The 24,541-nt window shown below is 41.8% G+C and overlaps 1 protein-coding gene across 6 annotated transcripts in view; it reads left to right on the forward strand.

The window, feature by feature from the left end:
* Positions 1-24,541, forward strand: part of CHST8 (carbohydrate sulfotransferase 8) — a 182,505-nt gene that overhangs the window by 32,979 nt on the left and 124,985 nt on the right. For 3 of the 6 annotated variants that reach the window (XM_064386924.1, XM_064386922.1, XM_064386919.1), the window contains exons 2-3: positions 6,961-7,027; positions 10,444-10,668. Coding sequence is in view for 4 of the 6 variants with exons in the window: in XM_064386919.1 (XP_064242989.1) it covers positions 10,560-10,668 (109 nt within the window). In the remaining 2 variants the exon portion in view is untranslated. The remainder of the gene's footprint in view (positions 1-6,960; positions 7,028-10,443; positions 10,669-24,541) is intronic. The other 3 variants (XM_064386921.1, XM_064386918.1, XM_064386920.1) reach the window with 1 other exon arrangement.

A 24,541-nucleotide genomic window follows, 5' to 3' on the forward strand; every position in this document is an offset into this window, starting at 1 on the left:
CCCTCTCCCCTGCTCTGTCAGCAGCTGTGCCCTCCTGTCCAAAGCACCGCTGTGCTGCAGCTGCATTGGGACTCCACCCCTTCCCCAAAGCCCACTTTGGCAAAAGTTTTGGAAACAAAGGGATATAAGGGTAGAGCAAATGTGCACTGCTCTGTGTAAGCAGTGCTGCAGTATAACACCAGTAAAGCTCCCCTCACCCTGCTGTGCAGCTGGTGCTCTATCCCAAATGGTACAGCTCTGCCTCTCTGCAGCCCCAGCAGCTTCCCCATGCACCTGCCCTCACTCACCAACACAGAGCCATTTCACTCCTTAAAGTGATGGAAAATGTCCAGAACCTTCTCTTCCCTCATACACACCTGGAGACCTCTCAGGCTGCAGATCTTCCCTTGGTCCCACAAATTATGATGAGGAGGAGGGGGCTCAGGCCAGCCCGTGTAGATGGTGGCATGTCATAGCTGTGCCTCTGCTCACCCAGCCAGCTCCCCCTGCAGCACTCACTGCAGCTTCCCCTTATATGCTGCAGTAACACATTGAATAAAAATAAATACTGAATAAAAATAAAAATTCTATTTCCTCTTGTTTAGAAATTGCACTTCAAAATAAAATGCAAATATTTGTTTCAGTTTGCTTTATTCTAGGGTAAAAGTTTCATTTGGAATCAAAATATAAAAGGCATTTTAAAGACAAAACCAGTTTCCCAAGTAGATCTAGATGTAGATTATGCCTTTTCAACTGACTGCTTTTTTTGTTTTAGCTGGCCAAATCAAGAACAAGAGAAAATATCTCAGCTCTGACATACAGGCATAGTCTAAGTGAAAAGGTGCATTGAATAAACAGATCTTTAATTAGGGAGAAAGCAAATTTCAGTAAGAAACAAATTACTCATCATGGTTAGAAGGATTAATAGTCAGTATTAGCTGGGAACAGTCAAATGTACACCATTACAGAAGGTGCTAGAGTCAATAAAGGAGCCCTCTCCACAGCCACAGCAAAATGTGCCATTTCAAGGTTAGGAGGCCTATTTTATTCTTCCTCTAGAAAACATCACCTGGAACCCACACAGTGTGAGTCAGGAGCTTGTTTTCCTTCTGCTTTTGCAGAAATTTTGGTGTATTTTTTTTCCACAATTAAAACCACCCTCACTGGTAACAAAGGTTTTTAATTTCTAGGTTACAGGGACCATTTCAGTTTTCTCTTTTTTTTTTTTTCTTTGCTTGCTTATGACTCCCAGACACAGTTTCTCTGCTCCAGATACTTTTGTCCTTTAGAAAAAGGAAATACCATAGAGGAATCACAAACCTCTGTACTGTATTACATAAACTACCTGTTATATATGGTAAAGTTAAGCTATAATGTTGAGGAAGAGGGCACCACATATATATTTACATAAAACCACTCAAAATTATTGCTATAAAAACTATTTAAAATCTCATGATATCAAGAGGTGTGGCATGGGAATAAAACCTTTACCCAGTGGAAAGGAACATATTAACCTTTTATACCCACATACACATATATAAATATATATCAGCTGCTCATAAAATCTTTAAGTTTTGTCATCTTTTCCTCCTTATCATAACACACCTAAAACTGCAAAGAAAAAATAATTTATAAAGAAAAATTCAAATTTACATTTGCTGCATACTGACATAAAGGAGGAAGGATGTCTGGGGTAGTCACTTGTTTGGTACCCTTGGAAATCCAGCTTATTCCAGGTGCATTGAACTTCTGAAAGAAGACATTTTCCTTTGGAATACCCAGGAAACCTATGGAATAGACAAATGAAGCAAGAAAACTGAAGAAGAGTACAATATCATATAACTGTTATATGACAGTGGGATAATCTAAAAAACCCTTTGAAGATGTGAGAGTTATTTTAAATAGAAGAGAGATTGAGGAAAGTGCAGGGAAGGAAAGCATTTCAAACTGAGCTGTAATGAGAACCAAGTGGGCAGCTGAATAACCAGAACTTTTCTGCTGCATTTTACAAGAGTTCAGTGTTCTCCACACAGCATATTTCTATATGTAATATTGGATGTGGATAACATGCCTGTAAATCCTGCTGCCAGGCAGTGCCTGCCAAGTTTGGACTGCTGTGCAAATTGTGCCTTCCCCTCCAGTGTGGATAAAAGCTGGACAAGTTCGTTATTGACACTCACTGTTCACACTGTCACTGTGCAGTTCCTGTGAGATGGTAATTTGAAACACAGTAAAAAACTTTTTTCATTTCAAGGGGAAACTGCTTTTGAGATTATGTTTTAGTTTAGGAATAGAATTATAAGCCCTCGAGGATCTTGGAGAGGTGTGTTGACTTGCTGAGGCCCTGCTGCAGTACTGAGGAGATTAGTAACACATGAAGCCTGCTACAATTTGCACCCAGAAAGATAGGAAAGAAATCTTCTTGACTTTGAAAGGATTATTTTGGTTGTTTACTGAGTGCTGTCCCTTTTGGTCTTAAATTGCAGATGAAAGTGGAAACCAGAAGTGCCCTCTTCTTATGCAATGTGTGATGGAAGTGAGAGGAGCAGCTTTAGCAGATTTGCCAAGGCTTTTGGAATGGGAAAAAGGGGTCATACATTACCACTCTTGACTTCAGCCACATAAAACAATACTGCAACTTTCTGCAATTATGCTGAAATTCAGGCTTTGGCACATCATATGGCTTTAATATCCTTTCTAGCACTGTGTGGGTCCAAAGGACCACACTGGTGTATGTGGGAGAGTAAAACTGAACCCACAAATACCTGACAAAACAAGTTTCCACCAGAGTAAGGGAAAGCCTCTTACCCTCCCTTCCATGCTCTTTGGAGTAAATGAATTGATGTATAGGTGAGCAAAAGAGGCTTCTGTAATTTTCAGGAATCTCATCCTGTCCAGAATTCCCCATTTTGTATAATTAGAAAAGCTGCTGAAAGCCAACACGTGTAATGACACCAGTGACTGGAGAATAGAGCTGTTAATAGGCAATAAGTTCTGCCTAATTTGCTGCCACCCTGCTGGAGTGCACGGGTGGCAGGCAGCAGAGGTGGTCAGCTCAGCACGTGCATCTAGGATCACTGGGATGCAGGAGAGGCTGCTTGGGCAGCAGGGGAAGAGGTGTCAGCTCCTCAGGCTGGTCCCAAGCTCAGGAGGTCCAACTGACCCAAGTGCCAGTTCCTGCCTCTGCAGGATTCTCCTCTTGGGAAAATGGAGAGTGTAAAGTAAGTGCTCAAAGTCACACAGGGCATTCCCTTCCTGAATTCCAGCTGCTGAACTGCTCTGTGCATCTGGCAGTGCTCAGGAGGTACCCACTGGAGCCACCTGGGTGAGGCTTCATCATGGTCCTGAGGACACCAGGCTGAGGCACCCCTCTCCACTCAGATATTTCATTCCTGATTTAAAAGGATTTCAGAGCTGTAGAAACCTTCAACTTCTCCACTGATTTCATCAAAGTCAGTTTAATTCCTTTCCCCACAGGAAGGGAAAATTGGAATCCAGATCTTTTCAGAAGAGGGCTTTAGGGATGATTCAGGAGCAGGATATTTTGAACAGTTTCAACTTTCAAGTTATCATTTCACCTTTCTCCAAAATACATCATTTCTATTTTACACAGAGAAGAACATGATTATATATGAAGTTGATGTAAGCCAGACAAAATGTTTTGATTTGAAATATCACCTGGAAACAAATTTTTCCTTCCCAAATCTCAGGGAAAATCGAAGTTTTTGTTCTATTGATACATGAGTCTGAATATAGTAATAGAAAATACAACACCCAAAGATGAACATTTAATGAATGGAAGCAGCTACAGGATTAGTAGTTTCCACTTCTTTCTATGCTAAAGAAGCTAGAGGATTTGGGGCATAATACTTAGGAGTCATTTGCATTTCCTATTTCCAAGAAATGCTGACAGATACAGAATAATATGGCTTTCAGTCTCTCCATCTCTGCTTTTGTAAAACTCGTAGAAAAAGTTAGTTTTGCTGGTGAACATGAATAATGTTTACAAATCCAATCCTTGCTTCTATAAATGTTACGATAAACCTAATCTAGGAGTCAGGGGTAAAACAGACTGGACACTTGAGTGTTGGGAAAGCTCAGTGCCCTGTCTTTGAAGGCCTTTTGTCTCTGTAAGTGCTTTGAAGCAAGGAAACACATGCTTGGCTCGGCTGCAGAGTGAGAAGTAGCTGTGGTCACACACCTCCTAGAAGCAGCTAATGGATCTGGAAGAGTTCACTTCTGTAATAATAGTAATTTTTTCCTATATTCTTGTAGTCATAATATTCCCTTTTTAAAATTCAGATATTTGCCCAGCATCACTATCCCAGTCTCTAACTATATTACACAAGTAAAATTATATTCATAATGCAAAAAGTGCTTCATTATGATGCCTTTTCAGGACACCCAAAACAAAACCCAATAGAAAAAAAAACCGCTCACATCTCCCAGCTGCCAACATCTCCCAGTTAAACTTCTCCAGATCAGCTACAGGAGTGCTGAAATTTAACATGTAGTTTTTATTGCTGTCAGGCAAATCTTAAGAAAACCATTTCTGCCTTAAAAAAGTATCTCTCTCTGCAATCCCAGCAGTGGTGCATTAGCTGGGGACTGGCCATCAAGGGTAAGACAGCACTGAGGCTGTGCATAAAACAGGGCACCCCTGACACAGGAATGATTGGCATCTGACTCCATTGATTCAGAAGTGCTGAACAACTGCTTTATTAAACTATATTATATTACAGTATATGCTGTATCTATACTGCAAAGAATACTAAAGAAAAACCCGTGACTATCTCAAGACAGCCAGGACACAGCTTTGACCCAATAGGCCAAGGAAACAAAGCAATCCTCAGCAGAATCCAACTGAAAAATCACTTCAGGTAAACATTCTTCCTAACACATTCCACATGTGCAAAACAACAGGCGCAGAGAAGAGAGATAAGAATTGTTTTTCTCTTCTTCTCTCTGTGCTTCTCCAGGAAAAAAACCCTGACAGAGAGAGAGAATTATGTCTTTCTGTTTAGAGAACGTGAATGCCACAAGGCTGTGCCCGTGCAGTGCCACGTTTCTCTGTACACAGAACCTGGACAATGGCACCTCTCCAGAGTCCCACAGAACCAGGGGGTGCCCCAGTTTGTCTCCCAGGAATGGCACAACCAGAGCTGCAGGAGTGCCCAAGCTGATCTCTGCTGCTCAGCAGTGGTCATCCAACAGCACACAAGGTGCTGATTCCTGAATCCCTGCTTCCAAAAGACACCTGCATCTGCTGCCTCCTTTGAATAAACAGCTCTGCTGTGAGGCACCAGCCTGCTCCCAGCTGCAGGAAGAGCAGCTAAACCTCACACAGCATGAGAAAGGGAGTTTGCCATGTATGTGTACACTAGGCATTTACATTCATTCACAGTCAGTTTGTGATTGTCCAATTTAGCAATAAGTAGTTTAGTGATTTGCAAAGAATTTGGGTGTTTTGTTGACTTGCTGATGTATATGGCAACAATATGCAATGCTGATGCTGGCATTAGTCTGTGTGCCTTGATTCACTGGCAGCTGTCTTGGCACCTTGCAGTGAAGCCTCAGGAAGAGAAAGTATAAAAGGTTCCCTGCACCTTTACAGTCTCTGGCACACCTTGATCCTTCCCTTCCCCTAGTTCCACAGAGGGAAAACACCTCTTTTGCTCTCATGTTGGCACAGTGCCTTTCATCCTCAGACTGGTTTAGCTGGGCTGGTCACCAGCAGCTCTGCAGTGGAGTGACAGCACAGCAGCACCAGTTACAAAGAGGGCCGGGCAGCTTGGGACCTGCAGGGTGGCTGCAGGTGAGCAGCCAGAGAGGGAGATGAGGGGCTGTGGCAGCCTTGGACCCTCTGTCCCTCCTGCTCTCTGCAAATGCCCAAGCTCTGGGTAAGCAATTGTTGGCAGCTGTGAGAGCTGCATACCCTGATACCATGTTTTTCTAAGACATCTTAGATTTCCTACACTCATACTGACCTCAGCTGAAGATAAGAAGCCTTGTCCTGGGAGAAAAGAGACAGCTTATCCTCCCACTCCACTCTGCAAGGTTTTATTTTACTTTCCTTTGATGCATCAGTGTGGTTAGGGAAAGATCCAGTTCTAGATGAACCAAAGGCTGCTTCTGAGTTTCTACCTAAGGATTACACCATGCCCTTAGATTGTATCTCCTCAATGCTGCTCTTCACACTGACCTGTTCCAGCAGACAAGGGAGAGGATATCATGTCTGCAGCACTCATGGATGAGCAAATAGCCATGAGCTATCAGACACCACCCTGAGTGCAGCCTGCCTGACCCACCTCAGACCAGGGATCAAACAACAGAGGTGTTTTCTTCTTGGACTGATGCAGTATTGTGATGCCAAACTGCTCACAGTGAAAGAGTTTGGTCATTAGGCCTTCAGGCAGAGATTGCCAAAAGCAGAACCTACATAGCACTACTTTCAGAGCCACTTTTGTCAGAAGATTTAAATAAATCTTTGCAGAGTTATCCCATACTGCTTGGGAGCAGGGACAAATTAGTTCTGCCTCTGTGTTTGCAAAGAAACTATTTGCTGCCAGGAAATTTTGCTATAATATTTAAGTATTTTCCACTTACACTTGGATTTTCTTTTACCTAAAACTATGCATCTTTTTCCTTACCAGTCTTGCATTAATGATCCAACATCTATTCTCCTACTTGCTGCTAATACTTTCTTGGCTCACAATTCATAGGAGTACTGTTGTGATTGATAAATGTCTTTGAATTGGAAAGTGCTGAGTGCTAATGACTATCCATGCACACTTATACTTGTGCTGCTTTCAAGTGCAGGGCAGTCACATACCATGGTAATAGGAAAGCTTAGGAAAACAGATATTAGTACCTAGGAGTTTTATCCATCATAGGAATGTAATAAGGAAAAATAAATTAGAAGTTAGATGTTTCAATTCATTATTGCACGTTCTAATGAATAATTTTCCATCTGTTTAATAGGTTCAGGGCAGCTCAAAATGGAGTTCAGATTGGAAGCTGCTTACAGCCCTATCTGCTTGCACTCTGGGTAATGCTAAGAATTACGAAAATATGTTTCTGTCCATTGTGAGGAGCACAGTTAAAAAATGTGACTGCAAAGTGCAAGTTGATTCATCCAAATTCTGCCCCCCAGATGCTGGGACACTGGGTGGGTGAATCCAGAGCTCCCCCATAAAGCATCCATCACATGCCTGAGGAAGTGCTGCCTGATGAAACTGTTAGGTCAAGCTGCACTTGGGTTTTTTGTAGGCTTTTTCCCTCATCCATCTTTAAAATGATGTGATTGGAGTGTAAAGGGTATTTTCAAATGTTTCCTTAATGAGGATACTTTGTTCACATTTATCAGTCAGTGCTAACTGCTTTCAGAGCTCCCCTGCTCCTGTAACTCAAGGACCAGCCTGGGAGGGCTTGGGAAGCACATGCTCAGCATCCAAAACCAGCCACTGCCATTCACCAGCTTTGCTCACAGAGGACATGTTAATTAAAGTCAACTGATTGGAAAAATAATTACAGGTGAATCGGGAGGGGGAAAGCTGAGACCCATAATTCAAAGATCTCTGATGTTTGTGCATTGTTGAGAGGTTGTCATTTTGTTGAGAGGAAAGAGGATCTCTCTTTTTCTTTCTAGGACTCCTGTGCTCTCCTTGCTTTCTGCTGCTTGCAGAAACATGCAATGGCTACAGGCAACATGCAGCAGTTTTTCTTTAGTGATGCAAGTACATGTGGCCTTTTATTATTTCAAATATATGCTTTCACCTAGCTTTGTTGCTGTTGTATCTTGAGGTGTCCTGAAGAGGCTGTAATGTCTGACCTAAAAGGTTTTGTATTCCTGGACACAGTTATTCTATAGGATGTGGAATAATGTAAACACTCTAACTGCTAAAAATTGCTATTGTAGTGTTTCTTGCACTAATTAAAACCTGGCGAGGGATCTCCTTCCTTGATGCTGCCTCTACTTCAAAGAAAAACATTTCAACAAATCAAATCCAGGGAAAATGGTTTCACATTTTAAGCTAATAATAATAATAATATTTTTAGAAACCCATACTTGCTCAGGGATATAATTCATTAAAAAAAGACCTTAGAATTCAACACTAAGCAAATATAAACCCCTTGTTATTTGGGGGTGGATGTTTTTCAGCTACTCCCTCTCAGGTGATGATTCTGCATTTCTCACCAGCTCTGTGTCCCTCCAGAGTGTCCCATTCCCACAGGAAGGGGCAGCACCCAGAGCTGCCAGACTGGGAGCCTCCAGCTCTCTGCAGCATTGTGGCCTCCTGAAAAACCTCAGCAAGGCACTTGCCTTGTGCCTGTTGGAGCTTCCTCCTCCCCAAGGGCATGCAGGGAGCATAAATAAGTGACAAAAAGGAAGTCCTGTAGGTCAGGAAACCAAATGCAATTCTTAGAAAGCTCTGACTGGACAGATTTACCAAGTGATGGTGTGAGTTTGGTGTTGTTCTGGCCTTGCCACCATTGGATTTGGTTGGAAGTGCCATTCATCCAAACCCCTGCCTATGCAGCCAGACAAACACTGCAGAGAACCAGAGAGAGGGTGGGTTGTGTTCCCTGTGTGCTCATAACAGCAGTGGTTGGAACTGGAGCACCATTGAAGGCTAATCTGACTCCCCTGGTGCTTTAGAGCATTTGGCATTTAAAGGTAAATATATGTAGTAAATGCAAATGTCCATCCGTACTAGATTCACAAAAGGCACAGATGGACTTGTAACAACCTGGCTTTGCTAGTGCTAAAAAACTTAGCAATGTTTTATTTTAGTTTTACTTTTAAAGGTGTGAGAAAGTTTAAGGTGAAAAGAAAAGAATACACAATTACTGTCTGCCATAATTTGAACAGAGAATAAAGCTGAATTTGCTCATGCAGAGAGAGACTGTAGTGCTCTGTATTCATTTGAGATACAAGCATCCCCCAGTGTTGCTGGCCTGGAGCTCTGGCTGCTTTACACACTGAATGAATGTAGTTGCCACTAAATAATGTTAATAACCTTATCAGTCAGAGTTACAGAATGACTTCATCTTTCACACTTCTTGTTCTTCATTGATGCATTTTAGAAATTTAGAATGCCAGTACACTATGGAAAATTCAAAGTTTCCTAAGGAAACCATGAAAAGCATACAAGTTGCCCAACATCAAATATTCCAGGCACATTAAGAACAAATCTTTAAAGACTTTTCCTGACATAACTGCTTTGAATCATCACCTTTCCATCCTTCCTCCAAACTGCTGTTATACAGTCCTTCTGTATTTAAAATCCCCTTTGTAAATGAAGACCAGCTTCAAAAACTTTCCTTTAGAGCAGGTCACATTTGCAGGAAAAATGTTGGGAAAGCAAAGTGGTTGCTACCCTGCAGCCTGTTGCTGACCTCCAGCTGAGCCCTTGTGTTCAATAATTTGCTATTGAGAAATCCAGTTACATTCTGGGAACCATTTCCACTGCCTGTGCTCTAATGCAGAGTGTTACTGAGTATTTGTGTTACTGAAAAATGCAGGGCTGGCATTGCTCTGTGGCAGAAGCTTTCACTTTAATTAATAAAGACATGTGGCCCTGGTAGTAGCTTTCCTCCCTGGTTCCCATTCCTTCCCTTTTTCACTTCCTGGTATCATGTGAGGACAGACCTGGTTCCAGCAGGACTTTCCATGGGCTTGAAGCTTCAGGGCAGTGCTCAGTGAGGGCTTTAGGAGAACACACACCAGCTTTAGGAGAACACACACCAGCTTTAGGAGAACACACACCAGCTTTAGGAAAACAACACCAGACCCTGTGGGCCCAGGGCTGCTCTGGGGCTGCTCTAACAGCAGTGTCAGAGCCAGCACAAGGATTGCTGGCAGACTCCTGCTCGCTGTCCTCTCTTCCTTCGTGTTCAGTGCAAGCCAGTAAAAGGGGCTCCAAGCACTGTGACCGGGATTTGCCTTGGAAATCAATTTTCCTGCAGAGCTTCCTCAGTGGGTGACCTGTGGTGGTTGGTTTGAGCCACCTGTGGTGGCTGGTTTCTTCTCAGAGGTGAAGCAGAAGCTGCCAGTTCTGTGTTTGGCACAAAGGTGCAGCTTTCATGATTGTTCCCCACACATTATCTCTCCTTATGGATTTCATATTGTTTAATTAGTGAGAAATAAAAATAAAAAGTGACACATTCTAAGCAAACTATTGAGAGGGATTTCTCTGAGAATTGCAGTCATGGCGTGACCGTTTTTCCCAAAATGCAATTTTTAACTGTGTCCTCCATCATCTCTTCTACATGTTAAAAAAGGACATAAAATTAAAGACAACCGATGGGACAGAAAAAGACTGGATGATTGCAATTAACTGTACAAAAGAAATACTAGAGAATCAGTAATTTCATCTAAATGAGAACTTAAATCTACTGATCTGCATTGGGAGAATAAATACACTCTATGCTAAGTTTGGTTTGGTTTTTTACTTCTTGTAGACATATTACACCAGACTTCCAGATGAGAGGACAAAGACTATGAGTGAAGAGTGCCCTGGAGATCACATGCAGTTCTTTTCCTGGGCCAGAACTGGATTGATCTGAGAACAATAATTATGAGGCTGACATGTATGTTCTCCTTCATCTTGCTGTTTGGAGCAGTTGGGCTTGTGGTCTTCATTCACCTGCAGGATCCAGAAGAAATAGTTCATCAGCAGACACCAGGTTAGCATTCCTGTTTCTATTTGAATCACCTGTCCTTTCATGCTCAATATTTTGTACTTATATTCTCAGTGTATTTTACATATTTTACAGAGGACACCTCAAAAAAAGTGTGTCATTCTTAATGAAGGCTACCTTGAAAGTAATTATCAATTTATTAAAAAAAAAAAAACAACCAAGCATTTGCTGAAAGAAAAAAACCAGTTCCAAGGACCAATTAATTGATTATACAGGGACCTTTGCCAACGTGCATAGGGTCCAACTGGGTGGAGTTAAGTTTTTGCTAAAGAAAACTTTTACTGCCAACTATATGACTATAAATGTGAAAATGAGAGATTTTATCAGAAGTTCTCTTCCTAGAAATGCAGACCTCTGAATTTACCTTCACTTGCATGTGGTATTCAGTGTGTCATGAGATGCAAAATAAGAGATGCATGAATGAGTCATATCAGAAACTTTAAATACTTTAGGATGCATTCACTAAATTTGCTTCATTTCAATTAAACCTTTCATAACTGTTATTCATATGCATGTCATCTTCCTGCACTACTAACTTGAAACTATGGAGAGCCACAAAGGCCACAGAGATGGGAGAACTAGAAAACTGTGTGCTGAAATAGTAGTTTCCTTTAAAAGGGAGACGCAAAAGTATGAAAAGACCCAAGATCTCTTGATTTACTTGCAGTCCTTTTCTCTTTGCCTATGGCTGTAATGAAGGCTGCTTTAGAGCCTAGACAAATGCCAGTGCAGTTACTCTCATCCAGGATAATGCCACTGTGTTCTGGGGTTTGGCCCCTGTGTTTGCTCTTATTTGCACTGAAATTGTCCCTTGACTAAACAGATGCTTCATAAAACCTTTATTCGTTTGACATCTTCATTGTACAGTGAACACAACTGTGTCTATTTAAAGTCATTGCTAACATTTTTAAATAAGCTGAACTGTAACATAGGGAACTCTTAAATAATTACATTAATTGCTAATTTCTGTGTCTAGGATTGTTAAGTGCTTGTTTCCATGTCACTAAACAATTTGTATTTTAATATGTTGTTTATTTAGTCCAACTGCACACACACCAATTTTGAAAGCAGCCACTCGGCTGAAACTATAGAAGTAATGAATCTTCAGTGTAGTGCAAAGCAGGGAATTAACTAGTTCCTTCACTGCTTTTGCAATTTATTTTTTTATGCTTAGATGCAAAAGAGTTTATAGATTAAAAACAGAGGTACTGGCCAAATTTGACTGAAACTGGCCAGTAATTTAGGCAAGAGGGAAAGACGTGTGGACAGCAAATGCAGGCAGTACTCTCATGCATCTAAGAACGTGTAACTTAACGTTGAAAAGTTAATCCTTTGCTCCTGAAAACAAGATTTCCTAGTGTGGTCTCAAAACCAGTGCAATTTCTTTTCTATTTTTTTCGCTGTGGGTCCCTCATCTTGACCTCTTATCTGCCACAAACCTCTTGAATGCTGACTGCTGATTGTAGTACACTGGAAAGTGATTTTTGAGAGCAGTGTAACTGGAGAAGGGAACACCTAATTATATTCAAATAAAAGCAAGTTTAAACAGAGTTCCTACCCCTGGCAGGGAAACTCACTCTGTAATGTGCTCGATTGCTGTGGATACCTAAAACACAAACATGCCAACGATGGTGTTACTGCCAAAGGTGTGCAATCAATTCCTCAATTCTCACTTTCAATTACTATTTATGTTAATAGGAGCCAGACTGTACCCTTGAGTAAATGGTGCTCAATACAATTACTTTTATTTCTGTTTGGCTGATTTTCATGTGTGTTAAGTACTTTCAACTCCCAGTGGACTGAGAAACTCCTCATATCCCCTGCTTTTGAAAATTATACCAGTTATCACTAAAGCATACTAGGTGACTTAAAGAACACAGGTAAAAATATCCATTCATTTCATTTAAAAATACAGGCTGGCATATTTCCTTCCTAGAGAGTCTCCTGTGAAAATCTGTCAATCACAGGTGACGTTTTTGGTGTGCTGAGAAGGATCCTTCCCTGGCTGTGCTCAGTGTTTCTCCATAAAGGGGGCTGGCTCTAATGGAGATGGGATATTGCTATAATTTGCTTGCCTGATTGCTCTCGAGAGAGAATTGAACAAATGCACGTATCATTAAGCTACTTAGGACAACAGATTCTGCATGGAAACGCTTTACTGGATTAGCCTTTGCTTTTGTATTTCCTGTGTAGTAAAACACATTTGCCAGATGCTGGAATCAGCAGGGCTGGAGAGAAGTTGGTAACACTCATTTTCCACCAAAAAGAAGCACAGGAACCTTTACATTGTCCAAAAGGACATTTTTCATTGTTAACATGTTCAGTCATCTTTAATTTAGAATAGAACAACTTATGAAACTAGATTAATAAAAATACTTTGGTACTTCAGTTTTATCTGTCTGTTTCAGAAATTGTTCTTGATTGTTTAAGTCCTAGCAAGCATGACAGTGAGACCTTGATGTACTACTTAAACCAGTATAAAATCCACAGTCATAAAACTTTAAGTAATGCTTACATTACTTTCACTGAGCAAAGTACTCCTGACAGTAGCTGTTTGTGTTGATTTGTTACTATTCATTTATTCTTTCCCCGTGCTTCACATTGCTACCTAATTGTGATGCTGTACTGAGAAAGCAATATCAAAGTAATTTTCCACAACATTAGTTACAATTTTCTTCTGATCTTCCAAGTGAAAAAATCCCATCCTGTTGGCTTCTGTGAGCATATAAACCTTGATTACATTTATCTGTTGGAAACCAATGCTTATGAAGTACATGTGCCTGGGACAGTGGGTGTAGGGCCTTTTCTGCTGATTGACAAACATGCTGCCTGTGTAGTTTATTTATGTAACACACATCACTCTGAGCAGATATATTTAAGACAGACAGCCATTTGGGGTGGGCAGAACAGATTTCCCAAAGCAATGTATTAAATACAGTAGATATTCCTGTGGTCATTTAAGAGACAATAACTTCACTTAGTTCTTTTCTTGGTGTGTATGAAAAGTGCTCTTAGTGGGGGAACTCAGGATAAAAACTGAGAAGTGGTGTGAGTGATGGTCATATCCATAGAGGAACACAATATTACTGTAATAATTCTCCCTGTATAATTGTATATCCCCCTTGCATATGCATTGGTGCACAAATACAGGCTGGGCAGAGAGTGAGTTGAGAGCAGGAGAAGGATTTGGGGGTCTTGGTGGCTGAGAAGCTCAACATGACCTGCACTGGCAACCCAGAAAGCCATCCCTGTGCTGGGCTGGACATCAGTGTTGGCAGCATGTCAAGGAAGGTGATTCTGCCCCTCTGCTCAGGTGAGACCCCACCTGCAGAGCTCTGGGGTCCCAGCACTGGAAGGATGTGGAGCTGCTGGAGAGAGTCCTTGGAACACAGAGGTGTTCCAAGGGCTGGAGCCCCTCTGGAGCCAGGATGGAGAGATGGGGGTGCTCACCTGGAGAAGAGAAGGCTCCAGGGTGACCTTAGAGCCCCTTCCAGTGCCTAAAAGAGCTCCAAGAAGAGGGACTTGGGACAAGGGCCTGCGACAAAAAGACAGGGAGGATTGGCTTCAAACTGAAAGATGATGGACTTGGATTACATGCAGGGAGAAAATTCTTCCCTGTGAGGCACTTGCAGAGGTTGCTTAGAGACTCTGTGGGTGCTTCATCCCTGGAAGTATTTGAGGCTAGAATGGTGTAAACAGCCTGAACTAGTGAAAGGTGTCCCCAGCCCAGGGCAGTGGAGCTGGAACTGGAAGATCTCCAAGGTTCCCTTCCACCCCAAACCATTTTACAACTCTATGGTTTCATGATATAAAACTTGCCTTCTGCCATAATCATACCATTATTTTTAAACAGACATACTAAAGGATTTGTTGTAAATCAAGCACATTTGCACATGGTGCACAAGAAAAATTTAATACATCCTAATGCTAATGCATAAATCTCCTCCTGTCTGTGACCAGATATTAAACATGAAAAACAACTTTACACTAACAAAATATTTAGCCACTCCACCACTGCGTTGGTCCTGGAACTGATGCTGGTTTGGGTTTTCCCTTTTTTCTTCTTTTATATATTCTCTGTATTTTTGCATGAATATTTGTAGCTCTGTAGCCTATTGTAGTAGTAGGTAGTTTTCCCAGTAATTTTCCATGGCCTTTCCCTAGGCAGAAAGACAAAATAAATTCCAGAGCTCCAAGCCCTGGGGGTAGAAGGCCCCTCTCCTGTTTTTGTTCTTCCTGGGAACCAAGGCCAGAACAACTCTTCCAGATCCATCTCACAGACCAAGCTCAGCTAGTGCTGAGGGGGAACTACAGAGAAGGGGCTTGACCTGGGGGAAATTGAATCACCACTTGTCCTCCTAATTGGTGCTTTTTGTCAGTTATGCAAATTTCCTAAAACCTCTAAATATGTACTCATCCCTGTGGCTTTTGTGAACATCTTTCCAAAACTGCTCCTGAAGGCCTTCAAATAAAGAACTGTTTTACAATACATTGTCTTGAGTTTCATTTCAGGTTGGGAAAAAGGCAACAGAACCTTAAAAGAGAAGGGTTCTGTCCAGCCTGTGGTAGCAGGAGGCTTCTTCAGCATGGAGTGTGCTCCCTCTGTGTCAGGGTGTGCAGTGAGGGTCAGCAGAGCCCTTCCAGCCACAGCCACAGCAGTTTGTGAGATCCCTGAGATCCTGGGCTGTGGGAGCTGCGTCTGGGCAGGACAAGAGAGAGCACCTTGGACCAACACAACACTGAGAGAAGAGTCAAAAGGCACAGCATGACCTGAGAGACCTCAGGTGGATTTCAAACACAGAGGCACAGTCCATGGGCTGGAGATGGGCTGTGGTGATGGGCAGCAGGTGGGGGGTGAGGTCCTGGGCACCAGGAAGGATCACTGCTTCCACGTGGGACACAGTAAATAGCTGTAAATACTGCAGTGCCCACAGCTGGACAGTGCACTTGAGACTGTGTGCTCTGTGCACTGTAGTCAGAAGAGAAAGGGTATTTTAAAATATCAGAGACTTTTCTAATAGGAGATTTTGCCATATAAAAACTAGAGAAAGTATTAGTAATCTTCTACGTAAGTCCACAGGGGAAAACAATTATTGCATTTTTGCCAAAAGATTACTGGATTCACAAACTTCTAAGAGTTTTCAGTTACAACTTTTAAGATGAATATATATGGTCACATGCTCATCTGGGAGCTGAAAAAAGGTGGAAAATACATCTCAAAGGATCCATATTGTAAAAGCTCATAAAGGATGAAAACACAGAATGGCTTTGCACTCTGACTGTATCAGAATTTGAAAGTCAAATATGAATATAACCAAGCCTGAAAGTCATCTGGCTGAGATTTTCCAGTGATTGCCATCTTACCTCATTGACCGCTTTCTAACATTATTCTATCATCCTCTTTATTTTCTGCTTTACTGAGGGTGTGATGGGGAGGAGAGGGAGGAAGGAGGGATGTGGGGAAGGGCTGGCACAGGGACAGCACAAGGGAGCCACAGCAAATACTGCAGCAGCCTGAGGGCAAACACCAGTACTACAGCTGGACTGAAAGTTACTTTTTCAGAGCACACACACCTTGTTACTCACAAACTACACTCCTGGGCACACCTCCATGCTCACTGTACATTTCCAGTGCTGTCCCAGTGCACAGTGCACTGTTGGTTTGCCAGAATGGAAACTTTCTATAAAAACAGTTGAAAACAGACTAGCATTGTATAATCTTGGAAGTAATTTTCCTGCCATTTACATCTTACTGCTCTCAGAAGCTAGAAGCCATTTAATCTGCTTCTCAGCTGCCAGTATCAGCAGAAAGAATGAGCAAAGAATCTGGTGACTGTAGCAGAGGTGAGGTGGCTTGCTGGTGCTCTTTTGAGGCAGAAGAAACATCTGTTATGTGTGTGAGGGTAGTTCTGCCAACTCAAGAGAGGTTGAACCTTCTCCAGTCACACACTCTGAGTCTTCTTAAACTGAACTTCCCCAAACAAAGACTGGTTCACAATGGTCTGCAGTTATTGGGACGAAAAGAGGAATATCTATTTCTTTGTCTGCCAAGGCAAGGCATTTAGTAGGGTCTATGAGTATGATGTTCCCTTTTCTGCTGCATGAAATGGTTGTGGTTTAGGCTGTGAATGTGAACCTGGTTGTTTTTCACATTGCAAAGAAGTGCTAGCAATGACTTCATCAGCCTGCTGCTGTAAGGGATCAAACACTGGCCAGATGGTTTCAGAGGGAGCCCTACACCACCCTGCCAGTGCAAATCTGTTCAGAAGAAATGCAGTGTAGTGTAGAAAGCAATAACAAATAAGCTGTTTTATCACCAGTGTACTATACAGAGGTTGTCCCCTACAACTTTCTCCCTGCTTTCATGACTATGCCATATTCTTGGCAGTCTTATAAAAAATGCAGCATTTATTTATTACATGGTATGGAGAAGGCACCACTTCTTTCCCCCCCCTCCCTTTTTTTTCCTTTTCTTTTTTTTTTTTTTTAATTTCTGTTAACATTCTTGAGCCTAAAGCCTAATAAAGCAATTACAGCTCTTATGCTATAGCATGGCAGCCCAGCATTTATTTGACCAGTATTTCCTGTCAACCATCAGCAGGTTTTTCACAGGAGTCACAGCACTGAGGTGTTAAGGCTGTGGAACTGGGATCCAAAGCTGCTGTGATTTGTTCCTGTCTTGCCCTGCTGCTCATAGATTGTGCTGTATTGTGTTACATCAGGCAATTCACCCATTCAGTGTTTCCATTTCCTCTTATAAAGGGAATTCTCTGCAGGGAATTCAAGGTACCTAAGGACTTTTAGGTACCACGACAAAACACCAAACCCTATTAACAATGATATTATCACCAAATCCAGTGAAAATCCAGTAAAATCACCAATCCTGCATTACCAGCAGCACTTACAATCCCACTGCAATGGTGCACACACACATCAGATGACTGAACCAGATCCACTGCCCTTTTATTTGATGGCATAAAGACCATGTCACCTAATCCCAAATGTATTTATCAGCACAAAACCAGAGTGATGTAGTGCTGACTCACTCCCATAGGGCAGCTTTCACTTCCACAAATTTTCGTATCCTCTCTCTTTCTGGGACCATTCCTTCTCTGACCGGTTAAAAAAAAAAAGTAAATAAAAGGTTTGATTTTCCCTTTAAAGCTTAGTTTTAAAAACTGTCAGAGGTTGACACTTTGTTGTTGTGTCTGGCAAAAAAAAAAGCAACCTGCCATCTCTGCGCTGCATTCATTTATGGTGCTTGGCAGCATATCACGGGCAAAACTCAGCTGCACCGTGTCAGAGGACTCTCAGAATGGCAGCTTCCTGAAAGTATATTCCCAGGGAAAGAGCCTGGATGCAGCTAAGATTCCCCTGGACTTTTTCAGAACCATTACAAAAATGTACAAAAGTTGATCAGTAGACATTAGTTTCACCACAAAATATTTGTTCTAAATAATGTATTCTAGATGTATTTAATTTTCCATAGAAAACATGTCTGCACTAGAAAGCCTCCTTCCATATGTCAGCTGTCATTCAATTTGTATGATTTTTAAAACATAGTAACATATTGAGGAGCTTAAGTCAGTTTAAAATACTTCCTGGATTTTCTGCAGTTTATGCCATTTTAAATATGTTTTATAATATGTGTTTCCATTTCTGAAAGTTATTAATATTCCCTTAAAAGCTTAACCAAAACTTCCTCTCTCAAGCAATATCATCCTTTTTCATTTAGTAAACATTAATTTTCCTTTCATGATTCTAGTGGAGCTTGAAATTAAAGGTGGCTTTCTTCCCTATTATGGCTTTCTTTGTGAATCAGCATCAAAACTGCCAGCTTACTGCTTTAGCACCACTCAAGAGAGCAAAAAACCAAAGTAATCAAAACCAAAGTAAACCAAACTTCTTGGGGACATCTTTATAATTTTCTCCAAACCAACAATCTATCAATTTTTGAAAAGAAATGACTGGATTGAGATCTGTCACCACTTGATATACACAAGGTGGTGAACTGATTTTAATTTTATTCTGTATAGGCCCTCTCCTGTAAGACGCTATCGCATAACAATAGTGCAGCAAAGCTCTTCCCTATCAACTGAGTGGCTCAGCTGCTAATTCTGCTTCAGTGCCTCGAGGGCTCTGCTGCCCAAGGGTCAGAGTGTTCTGCATCTTGTGAAATTAAGTCCCATCTTTGTCACTTTTTGTTCTCAGCCACTTCACAAGATCTATGTGGTGAGTAAGGGTCAAAATGCTCCTGCCAGGCCCTTCCAGTGCTGCCACTTCTGCACATCAGGACAATTGAGAGATGCTCTTTCCCTCTTTTCTTTAGAATCGCTATCCATGTCTACAGAAATTGGGTCTTTTGGGTCTTCTGTTCCTGTCCTTGGTTAGAAACCACACGTTTTCTCACGTGACTCTTGACAGGGACTGTCTGCCTGATGTTTTGCTCCTTTTGTGGCACTTTAGCCAAGAAATCTGAGTTTACAGACTTTGAGTGTCCCTAAATGAGGAAAGCAAAACCCGCTGTGCCCCCAAGGATGTGTGTGCACATGGGCCTGAACAATTTGCTCATGTGTGAGCAATCGGGACTGAACAGCCTCGGGAGGGAAAAAAAGCAGGGTGTGAATGAAATTCCTCATCCTTCAGGGGTGCTCCCCTGCCCCGTTCCTTTTCTATTCTAATTCATTTACCTTTCTCCTTCCATTGGGCAGTGCTGAGCTTCCTGTAATGATGGTGGGACAAAGGAATATTGGCTTTAGAATTACTTCAGGCTTGAATTTCCAGGAGTCTTTGGATTGCCTGCACCCACTGCAGTGAGAGTGGCTGGTGTGGAAGCAGAGGACACATACAAGTCCTTGTTGTGACCAGGAGGACACAAAGCACAAGCCTAAACAGAGGAAACTGCTCACTTGCCTAGTGGCTACTTTAGAGGGGTGGGAGAGGAGTTTCCTTTTCTCAAGCTGTAGGCAGTGCACAAGGGCCGAGGTCCTACATACCAGTTTCCAGCTTGTTGCATTTTTATTTCTTGACTTGTTTAACTTGTCTTCATTTGTTAATGAAGTCCTGCACAACTTAATACCACTAAGTCAGACCACGGGAGAAATTACAGGCAGCAATCATTGCTGCTCTGTGTGAATGCAATGCAGCTTTAATTGGGCCCTCCTAATTGTGTGTGTGCAGCTGCTCAGGAAAACATGATGATGCTTATCTCATACAGGAAATCAAACTCTGCTCACTATTCCACTCTAAACAAATGAGGTGTGTATTCAAATGGTCACAAAAGTAAATATATCCACCTGCAGGTAGGGACCAAGAATTTTATGCTATAGCAAAGCAATGCTGTACTCATTGAGACTTTAGTGTAGTTCACTGTAATTGTTTAAACCTCCTCCTAAAGACTGTGTGAAGAGCTTAAACAGAGCTGGGATAGCATTCACATGCTCAAGGCAAACATCAGCACCTCAGCCACCGAGTTCACTTGGATACTGTGAGCAGCCAATACTAATTGCAAATGGATCCTCTGCTTTTCTGGGAGCTGCTAAATTGAAACCTGTCACTCCCCTTCATTCAGCTCAAGAGATGCTACTTCTTGTAAACAAGAGGCATCCTTAAATCACTACGTAATTACAATTCCCATTATTCTGCATTATGAGCTGCTCATTCTCCTGCTGGTGAAGGGGATTAAGTGGTTCAAGAATGCACCAAGTCAGGAGTTATTTGACACCTCTGCACTGGTGATGCAGGTGTTCAGCTGTTCAAACCACATCCCTGCCTGGTCCAGTGGTGTGTGCCACCAGTACCTGCAGAAAGCTTCTTGGCATGATTTATATTTTGTAGGAGAAAAACAAAATGAACAGACCTTACCAAACCATTACAGCAACAGTGTTAAAAACAAAAGGCATGTGATCTCCCCTATATCTCTTCTACATGAGTGGAAGAGGAACAGGGAAAAAAAAAGATGTGTGCAGCAGAAGAATGGTGGGCAAGGAGGTCGGAGAAACCTCAGCTGAGACAACTTCTGCACATTTGAAATTATTTAAGGAAAGGATCTTTGTGGGGGTTTTGTTGGAAAACATACAGAGAGACTAGTTCTGCTAAATACTTTAGCATTTTTTTTAAAGAAAAAAAATATTAAAATGAAAAATTTTAATGAAGTGAGAATATAACATAACATTTATTGAAGTTTTATAATGCATGTCAATAGGCAATGGGTCCAGAATCTGTGTGACTGGAGTTCCTGGGGTGCTACAATGGAGACAAGGGAAGTATGAAAATGTCCATTTACTAAAGTTACCTTGCAGTAGTTTATAAACTTAGGGAGAACACCTGGAATTTTTAAGCACTAAATATTTCCAAGGAACAGTAATGATATAATTATATGATAGTTCTATATACAAATCTTTGGAACATAATACATTCTTAATGCCTACACGTTTGCACACCATATTTTTCCTCTTGCTTACTTCCAGAGATCAAATTATATATTCAGTATATTCTGATTATTCTCTGCCTTTTCCTCTAAAGGCAGTGGCTTCAATTCTTAATTGCGACCCAGTGGAGATAAGTTCACCACAACATAATTTAATGAACTGTGGAAGAGTTACCTCTTTCTGCATGAAGTATCAAGCTGCATGTCAGAGAAAGACTATCTCCTAGGTGATGTTTCAGAAGATAATAATTAAGTAAGACATTTCCTACAATAATATCACCCACACGCAAATGCAGCCCTTCCCCCCAAATTGGACAACACATGAAGTGAATTAATAAGCCAAGGACAATGTTCCTAAAAGAAATTCAGTCCCACAATTTCTTTCCTCCATAAAATCACAGATTAAAAATCAGAAAGCCACAGTACAGACAAGGGACTTTTCCTTGTTTTCAGCTTCAAAGGCTGAAATGTACTTGATTTACCCTTCACACCAGTCTTGGCTGTGCCATCACCAGAGTCCCTTTCAAAGGGGGATGCTTTCCTTTTTGCCATAAATGATCCTGAGCAGATCAGCAGCAGCACTCTCAGCACACACAGCTGCAGCTCAGCACCCCTGCCCCCTTCACTGGGGCCTTGGGGAAGAGATTTCTGCAGCACCTGCCTTGCTGTATTTTAAGTTCTTTATATTTTTGTGTAGGGAAAGAGGCTTGGACTTTAAAGCATCCCTGTGAGGTGGGCTGGGGAGCAGGACTGAGCTGCTCCATCTCTCTCCCATCCTTCATCTCCCTCATCCACACCTTGCTGTCCTACCTGAAACAGGGAAAGGCATCCTTGTCTCCCTTGTTCTTTGTTTATTTTTGTTGCAATTTAATCTTAATTAGGTTTCAAATTCCTCAAATTAGGGCCTGCAAGTCAAATGCTGGCTCCTACTGAGTTCAGAAGAGTGTGTGGATTTTTTGGCATTTTTACATCATTCAGCCACTTTCATCACAGCTTCCACACCACCACTAACAGATAGCTATGTGATTAAAACGAAAGATGTTTCACAAAGAGCTGCTGAGGCAGCATTTCAAAAATTTTGAATATTTCAATATTCATTAATTAAATGTTTCTGTGTTTCTGTCCTTTTAGCAACCAACACCGATGCTGTTAAAACATCCAGATGAAGGGCTAATTATTCATATTCCAAGTGAAACCCTATTTGCTACAACAGCAGATGCAATTAGCAAGGCAAACCATCTTCTTGTAGGCATTTAGAGGAAGCAGAAGCAAGCACAGAACTCTGGTCTTGATAGAAGCAAAGTATTTGCTGTGCCCTTCTCCATGAAGAAGGTGCATGGTGTTAGAGGCTCACCTTGGGAAAAGGCAATTCTGCTTTCTGGCTGTGACTTTGCTCTCTAGAGAAAGCATTTATTAAGCCTGTTGCATATATTGACTGTTTTATAGCAAACTTGCATGAATCCGTCTCTTTTATTTAGCAAGCTTAACTATTCTTTTGTCAGGAATTTCCCAAAACTAAGATTTCTTGAATGTACAGCTGTGTTTGGATTGTATGTCCATCTTCTCCACAGCTGTGTCTTAGCTGGGGGGCACCTGAAAATGGAAATGGGAGCCCAGGTGCAGGTGGCCAAGCAGGATTTTAGACACAGAATGGGACAACCCACAGGTCGTTTCACTGATAGTTTCACTGTTTTTAACCACGAGGAGGAGCTGAAGCCAGACCCCAATGGCTTGGAGCCTCCAAGCAGGAGTGGTCAGGTCAGGGTATGCAAAGTATGTAGGAACCATTCTATGCTACATTTTTGAGTCCATGGATTGCTTTTATGCTAACTAAAGGATCCAAACAAAGGGGAAAAAAGTAAGCTTAACCTAGCAAACCTCAATAGAAAGAGGTTGGCATGTCCACACAATTATTTTAGGAGCTCACAGACTTAATGGATATTGAAGCTCCAGTTTAAAGGATATAAGTAACTAGAAATGCATCTAAAGCTATGCATGTGGCTTGAACTATAAACCAGAAATAATCTCTTCAAAAGGAGATTGAAGCACAGCATATTAGGAGTGCCCCACACCAGATACAAATAACCACCCAGCTGGAAAGTTGCATTTCCTCACTGGGCCAGTGCAGAAGGATGGTCAGCAGTAAATGTGTTTGGGGTTAATGGCCCTTTTTGCAGCCCCACTCAAGGTTACAGGGAAAATCCCAGCCCCAGCTTTCTTCAGAAGCCATATATGCTTTGTCACTGCTCAGAGAACTTTTGAGGATGTCTTTGAGGGTGCAGAGCTCTCTTCCCCTCACTGTGATTCCCTGTGCTGCACATCCATGGCTCCAGCAGTGAGCAGTGCTGTGTACAGATCACCTTAAATACATTCCAACTGCTCACAGCAAGAACATTTTAACCCTCCTGCAAACATACACATTTCAGATCTGTTCTAACATTTCTTTCTATATCTGAAACAGCAGAAAGATACATCTGGGGAAATAACCAAAGCTTCAGAATGGTTAGTCTGGTTTAAAATTCAATTTCCCCAAAATGATGCAGAAGTGATGCACGTAGCCTCTGCTATAGCTGATGCAACCTCATCCTTTAAGCTGTGCTTCCATTCAGTCCCTGTCCCTCTGCCCAGACAACAGTGCAAGCCCCTGTGGAAGTGAGTCACACTGGAAGGGGAAAGTACCAGAAACCCTACAGGCATTTCTGTAGGAGAGTTAGATTGGGAAGGCTCCAAGCAACAGGGGTGAGCCTCAGCAGGTTCCAGTGACACCTCTGCTGTCAAACTGCTGGTGCACAGGGCACATGGATCTCCCTTGGATTGCTGTAGCCACTCATACACATAAATAGCTAATTTGTTCAATGATCATGGCTCCTAAGGCAGGTGGAGGTCTATGTACTTTGAAAATAGCTTTAGAAAACCTGATTCAAAGACTGTTGGAGATCTCAACTCACCTTCGAGTGTGGCCCAAGAATTTATCAGTCCCTGCAGCCCCTGCTTCAATAGAGTTGAACTCAGCTTACTGAACATGATACTCTGCTTTTTTCTTGTCACTGGTTAGAATTCATATTCACAGTGCAGCACTTTGAATCAGAGGTTTTCCCCAGATGCCTCTGATGCTTATCCTCCTTTGTTAAAGGGAATGCTACTTCATCTTGCAGAGCTGGTGGCCTCTTTTCAAAATCTACCACGCTGCAAAGAATGATGTTGTCAGACAGACTGATCTTTCTCCAATAGCTTTTGCAGCACTTTTGTTATAAAGATGTTAAAGATAACATGGAAGAGAAAAGGAACAGATTTAGAGTCTGGGGATAACAAAATACAAAGCATGACAAAGAATCATAATACTGACACTTGTAATTGAAAGAGCTACTGAGTAAGTCTGTTCTGAGTTTTGGGGAAGAATAAGGGAAGTGAGTAATGTAGGTTGCTAAA

This window comes from Passer domesticus, chromosome 12 (assembly GCF_036417665.1).
Source record: "Passer domesticus isolate bPasDom1 chromosome 12, bPasDom1.hap1, whole genome shotgun sequence".
Lineage (NCBI taxonomy): Eukaryota > Metazoa > Chordata > Aves > Passeriformes > Passeridae > Passer > Passer domesticus.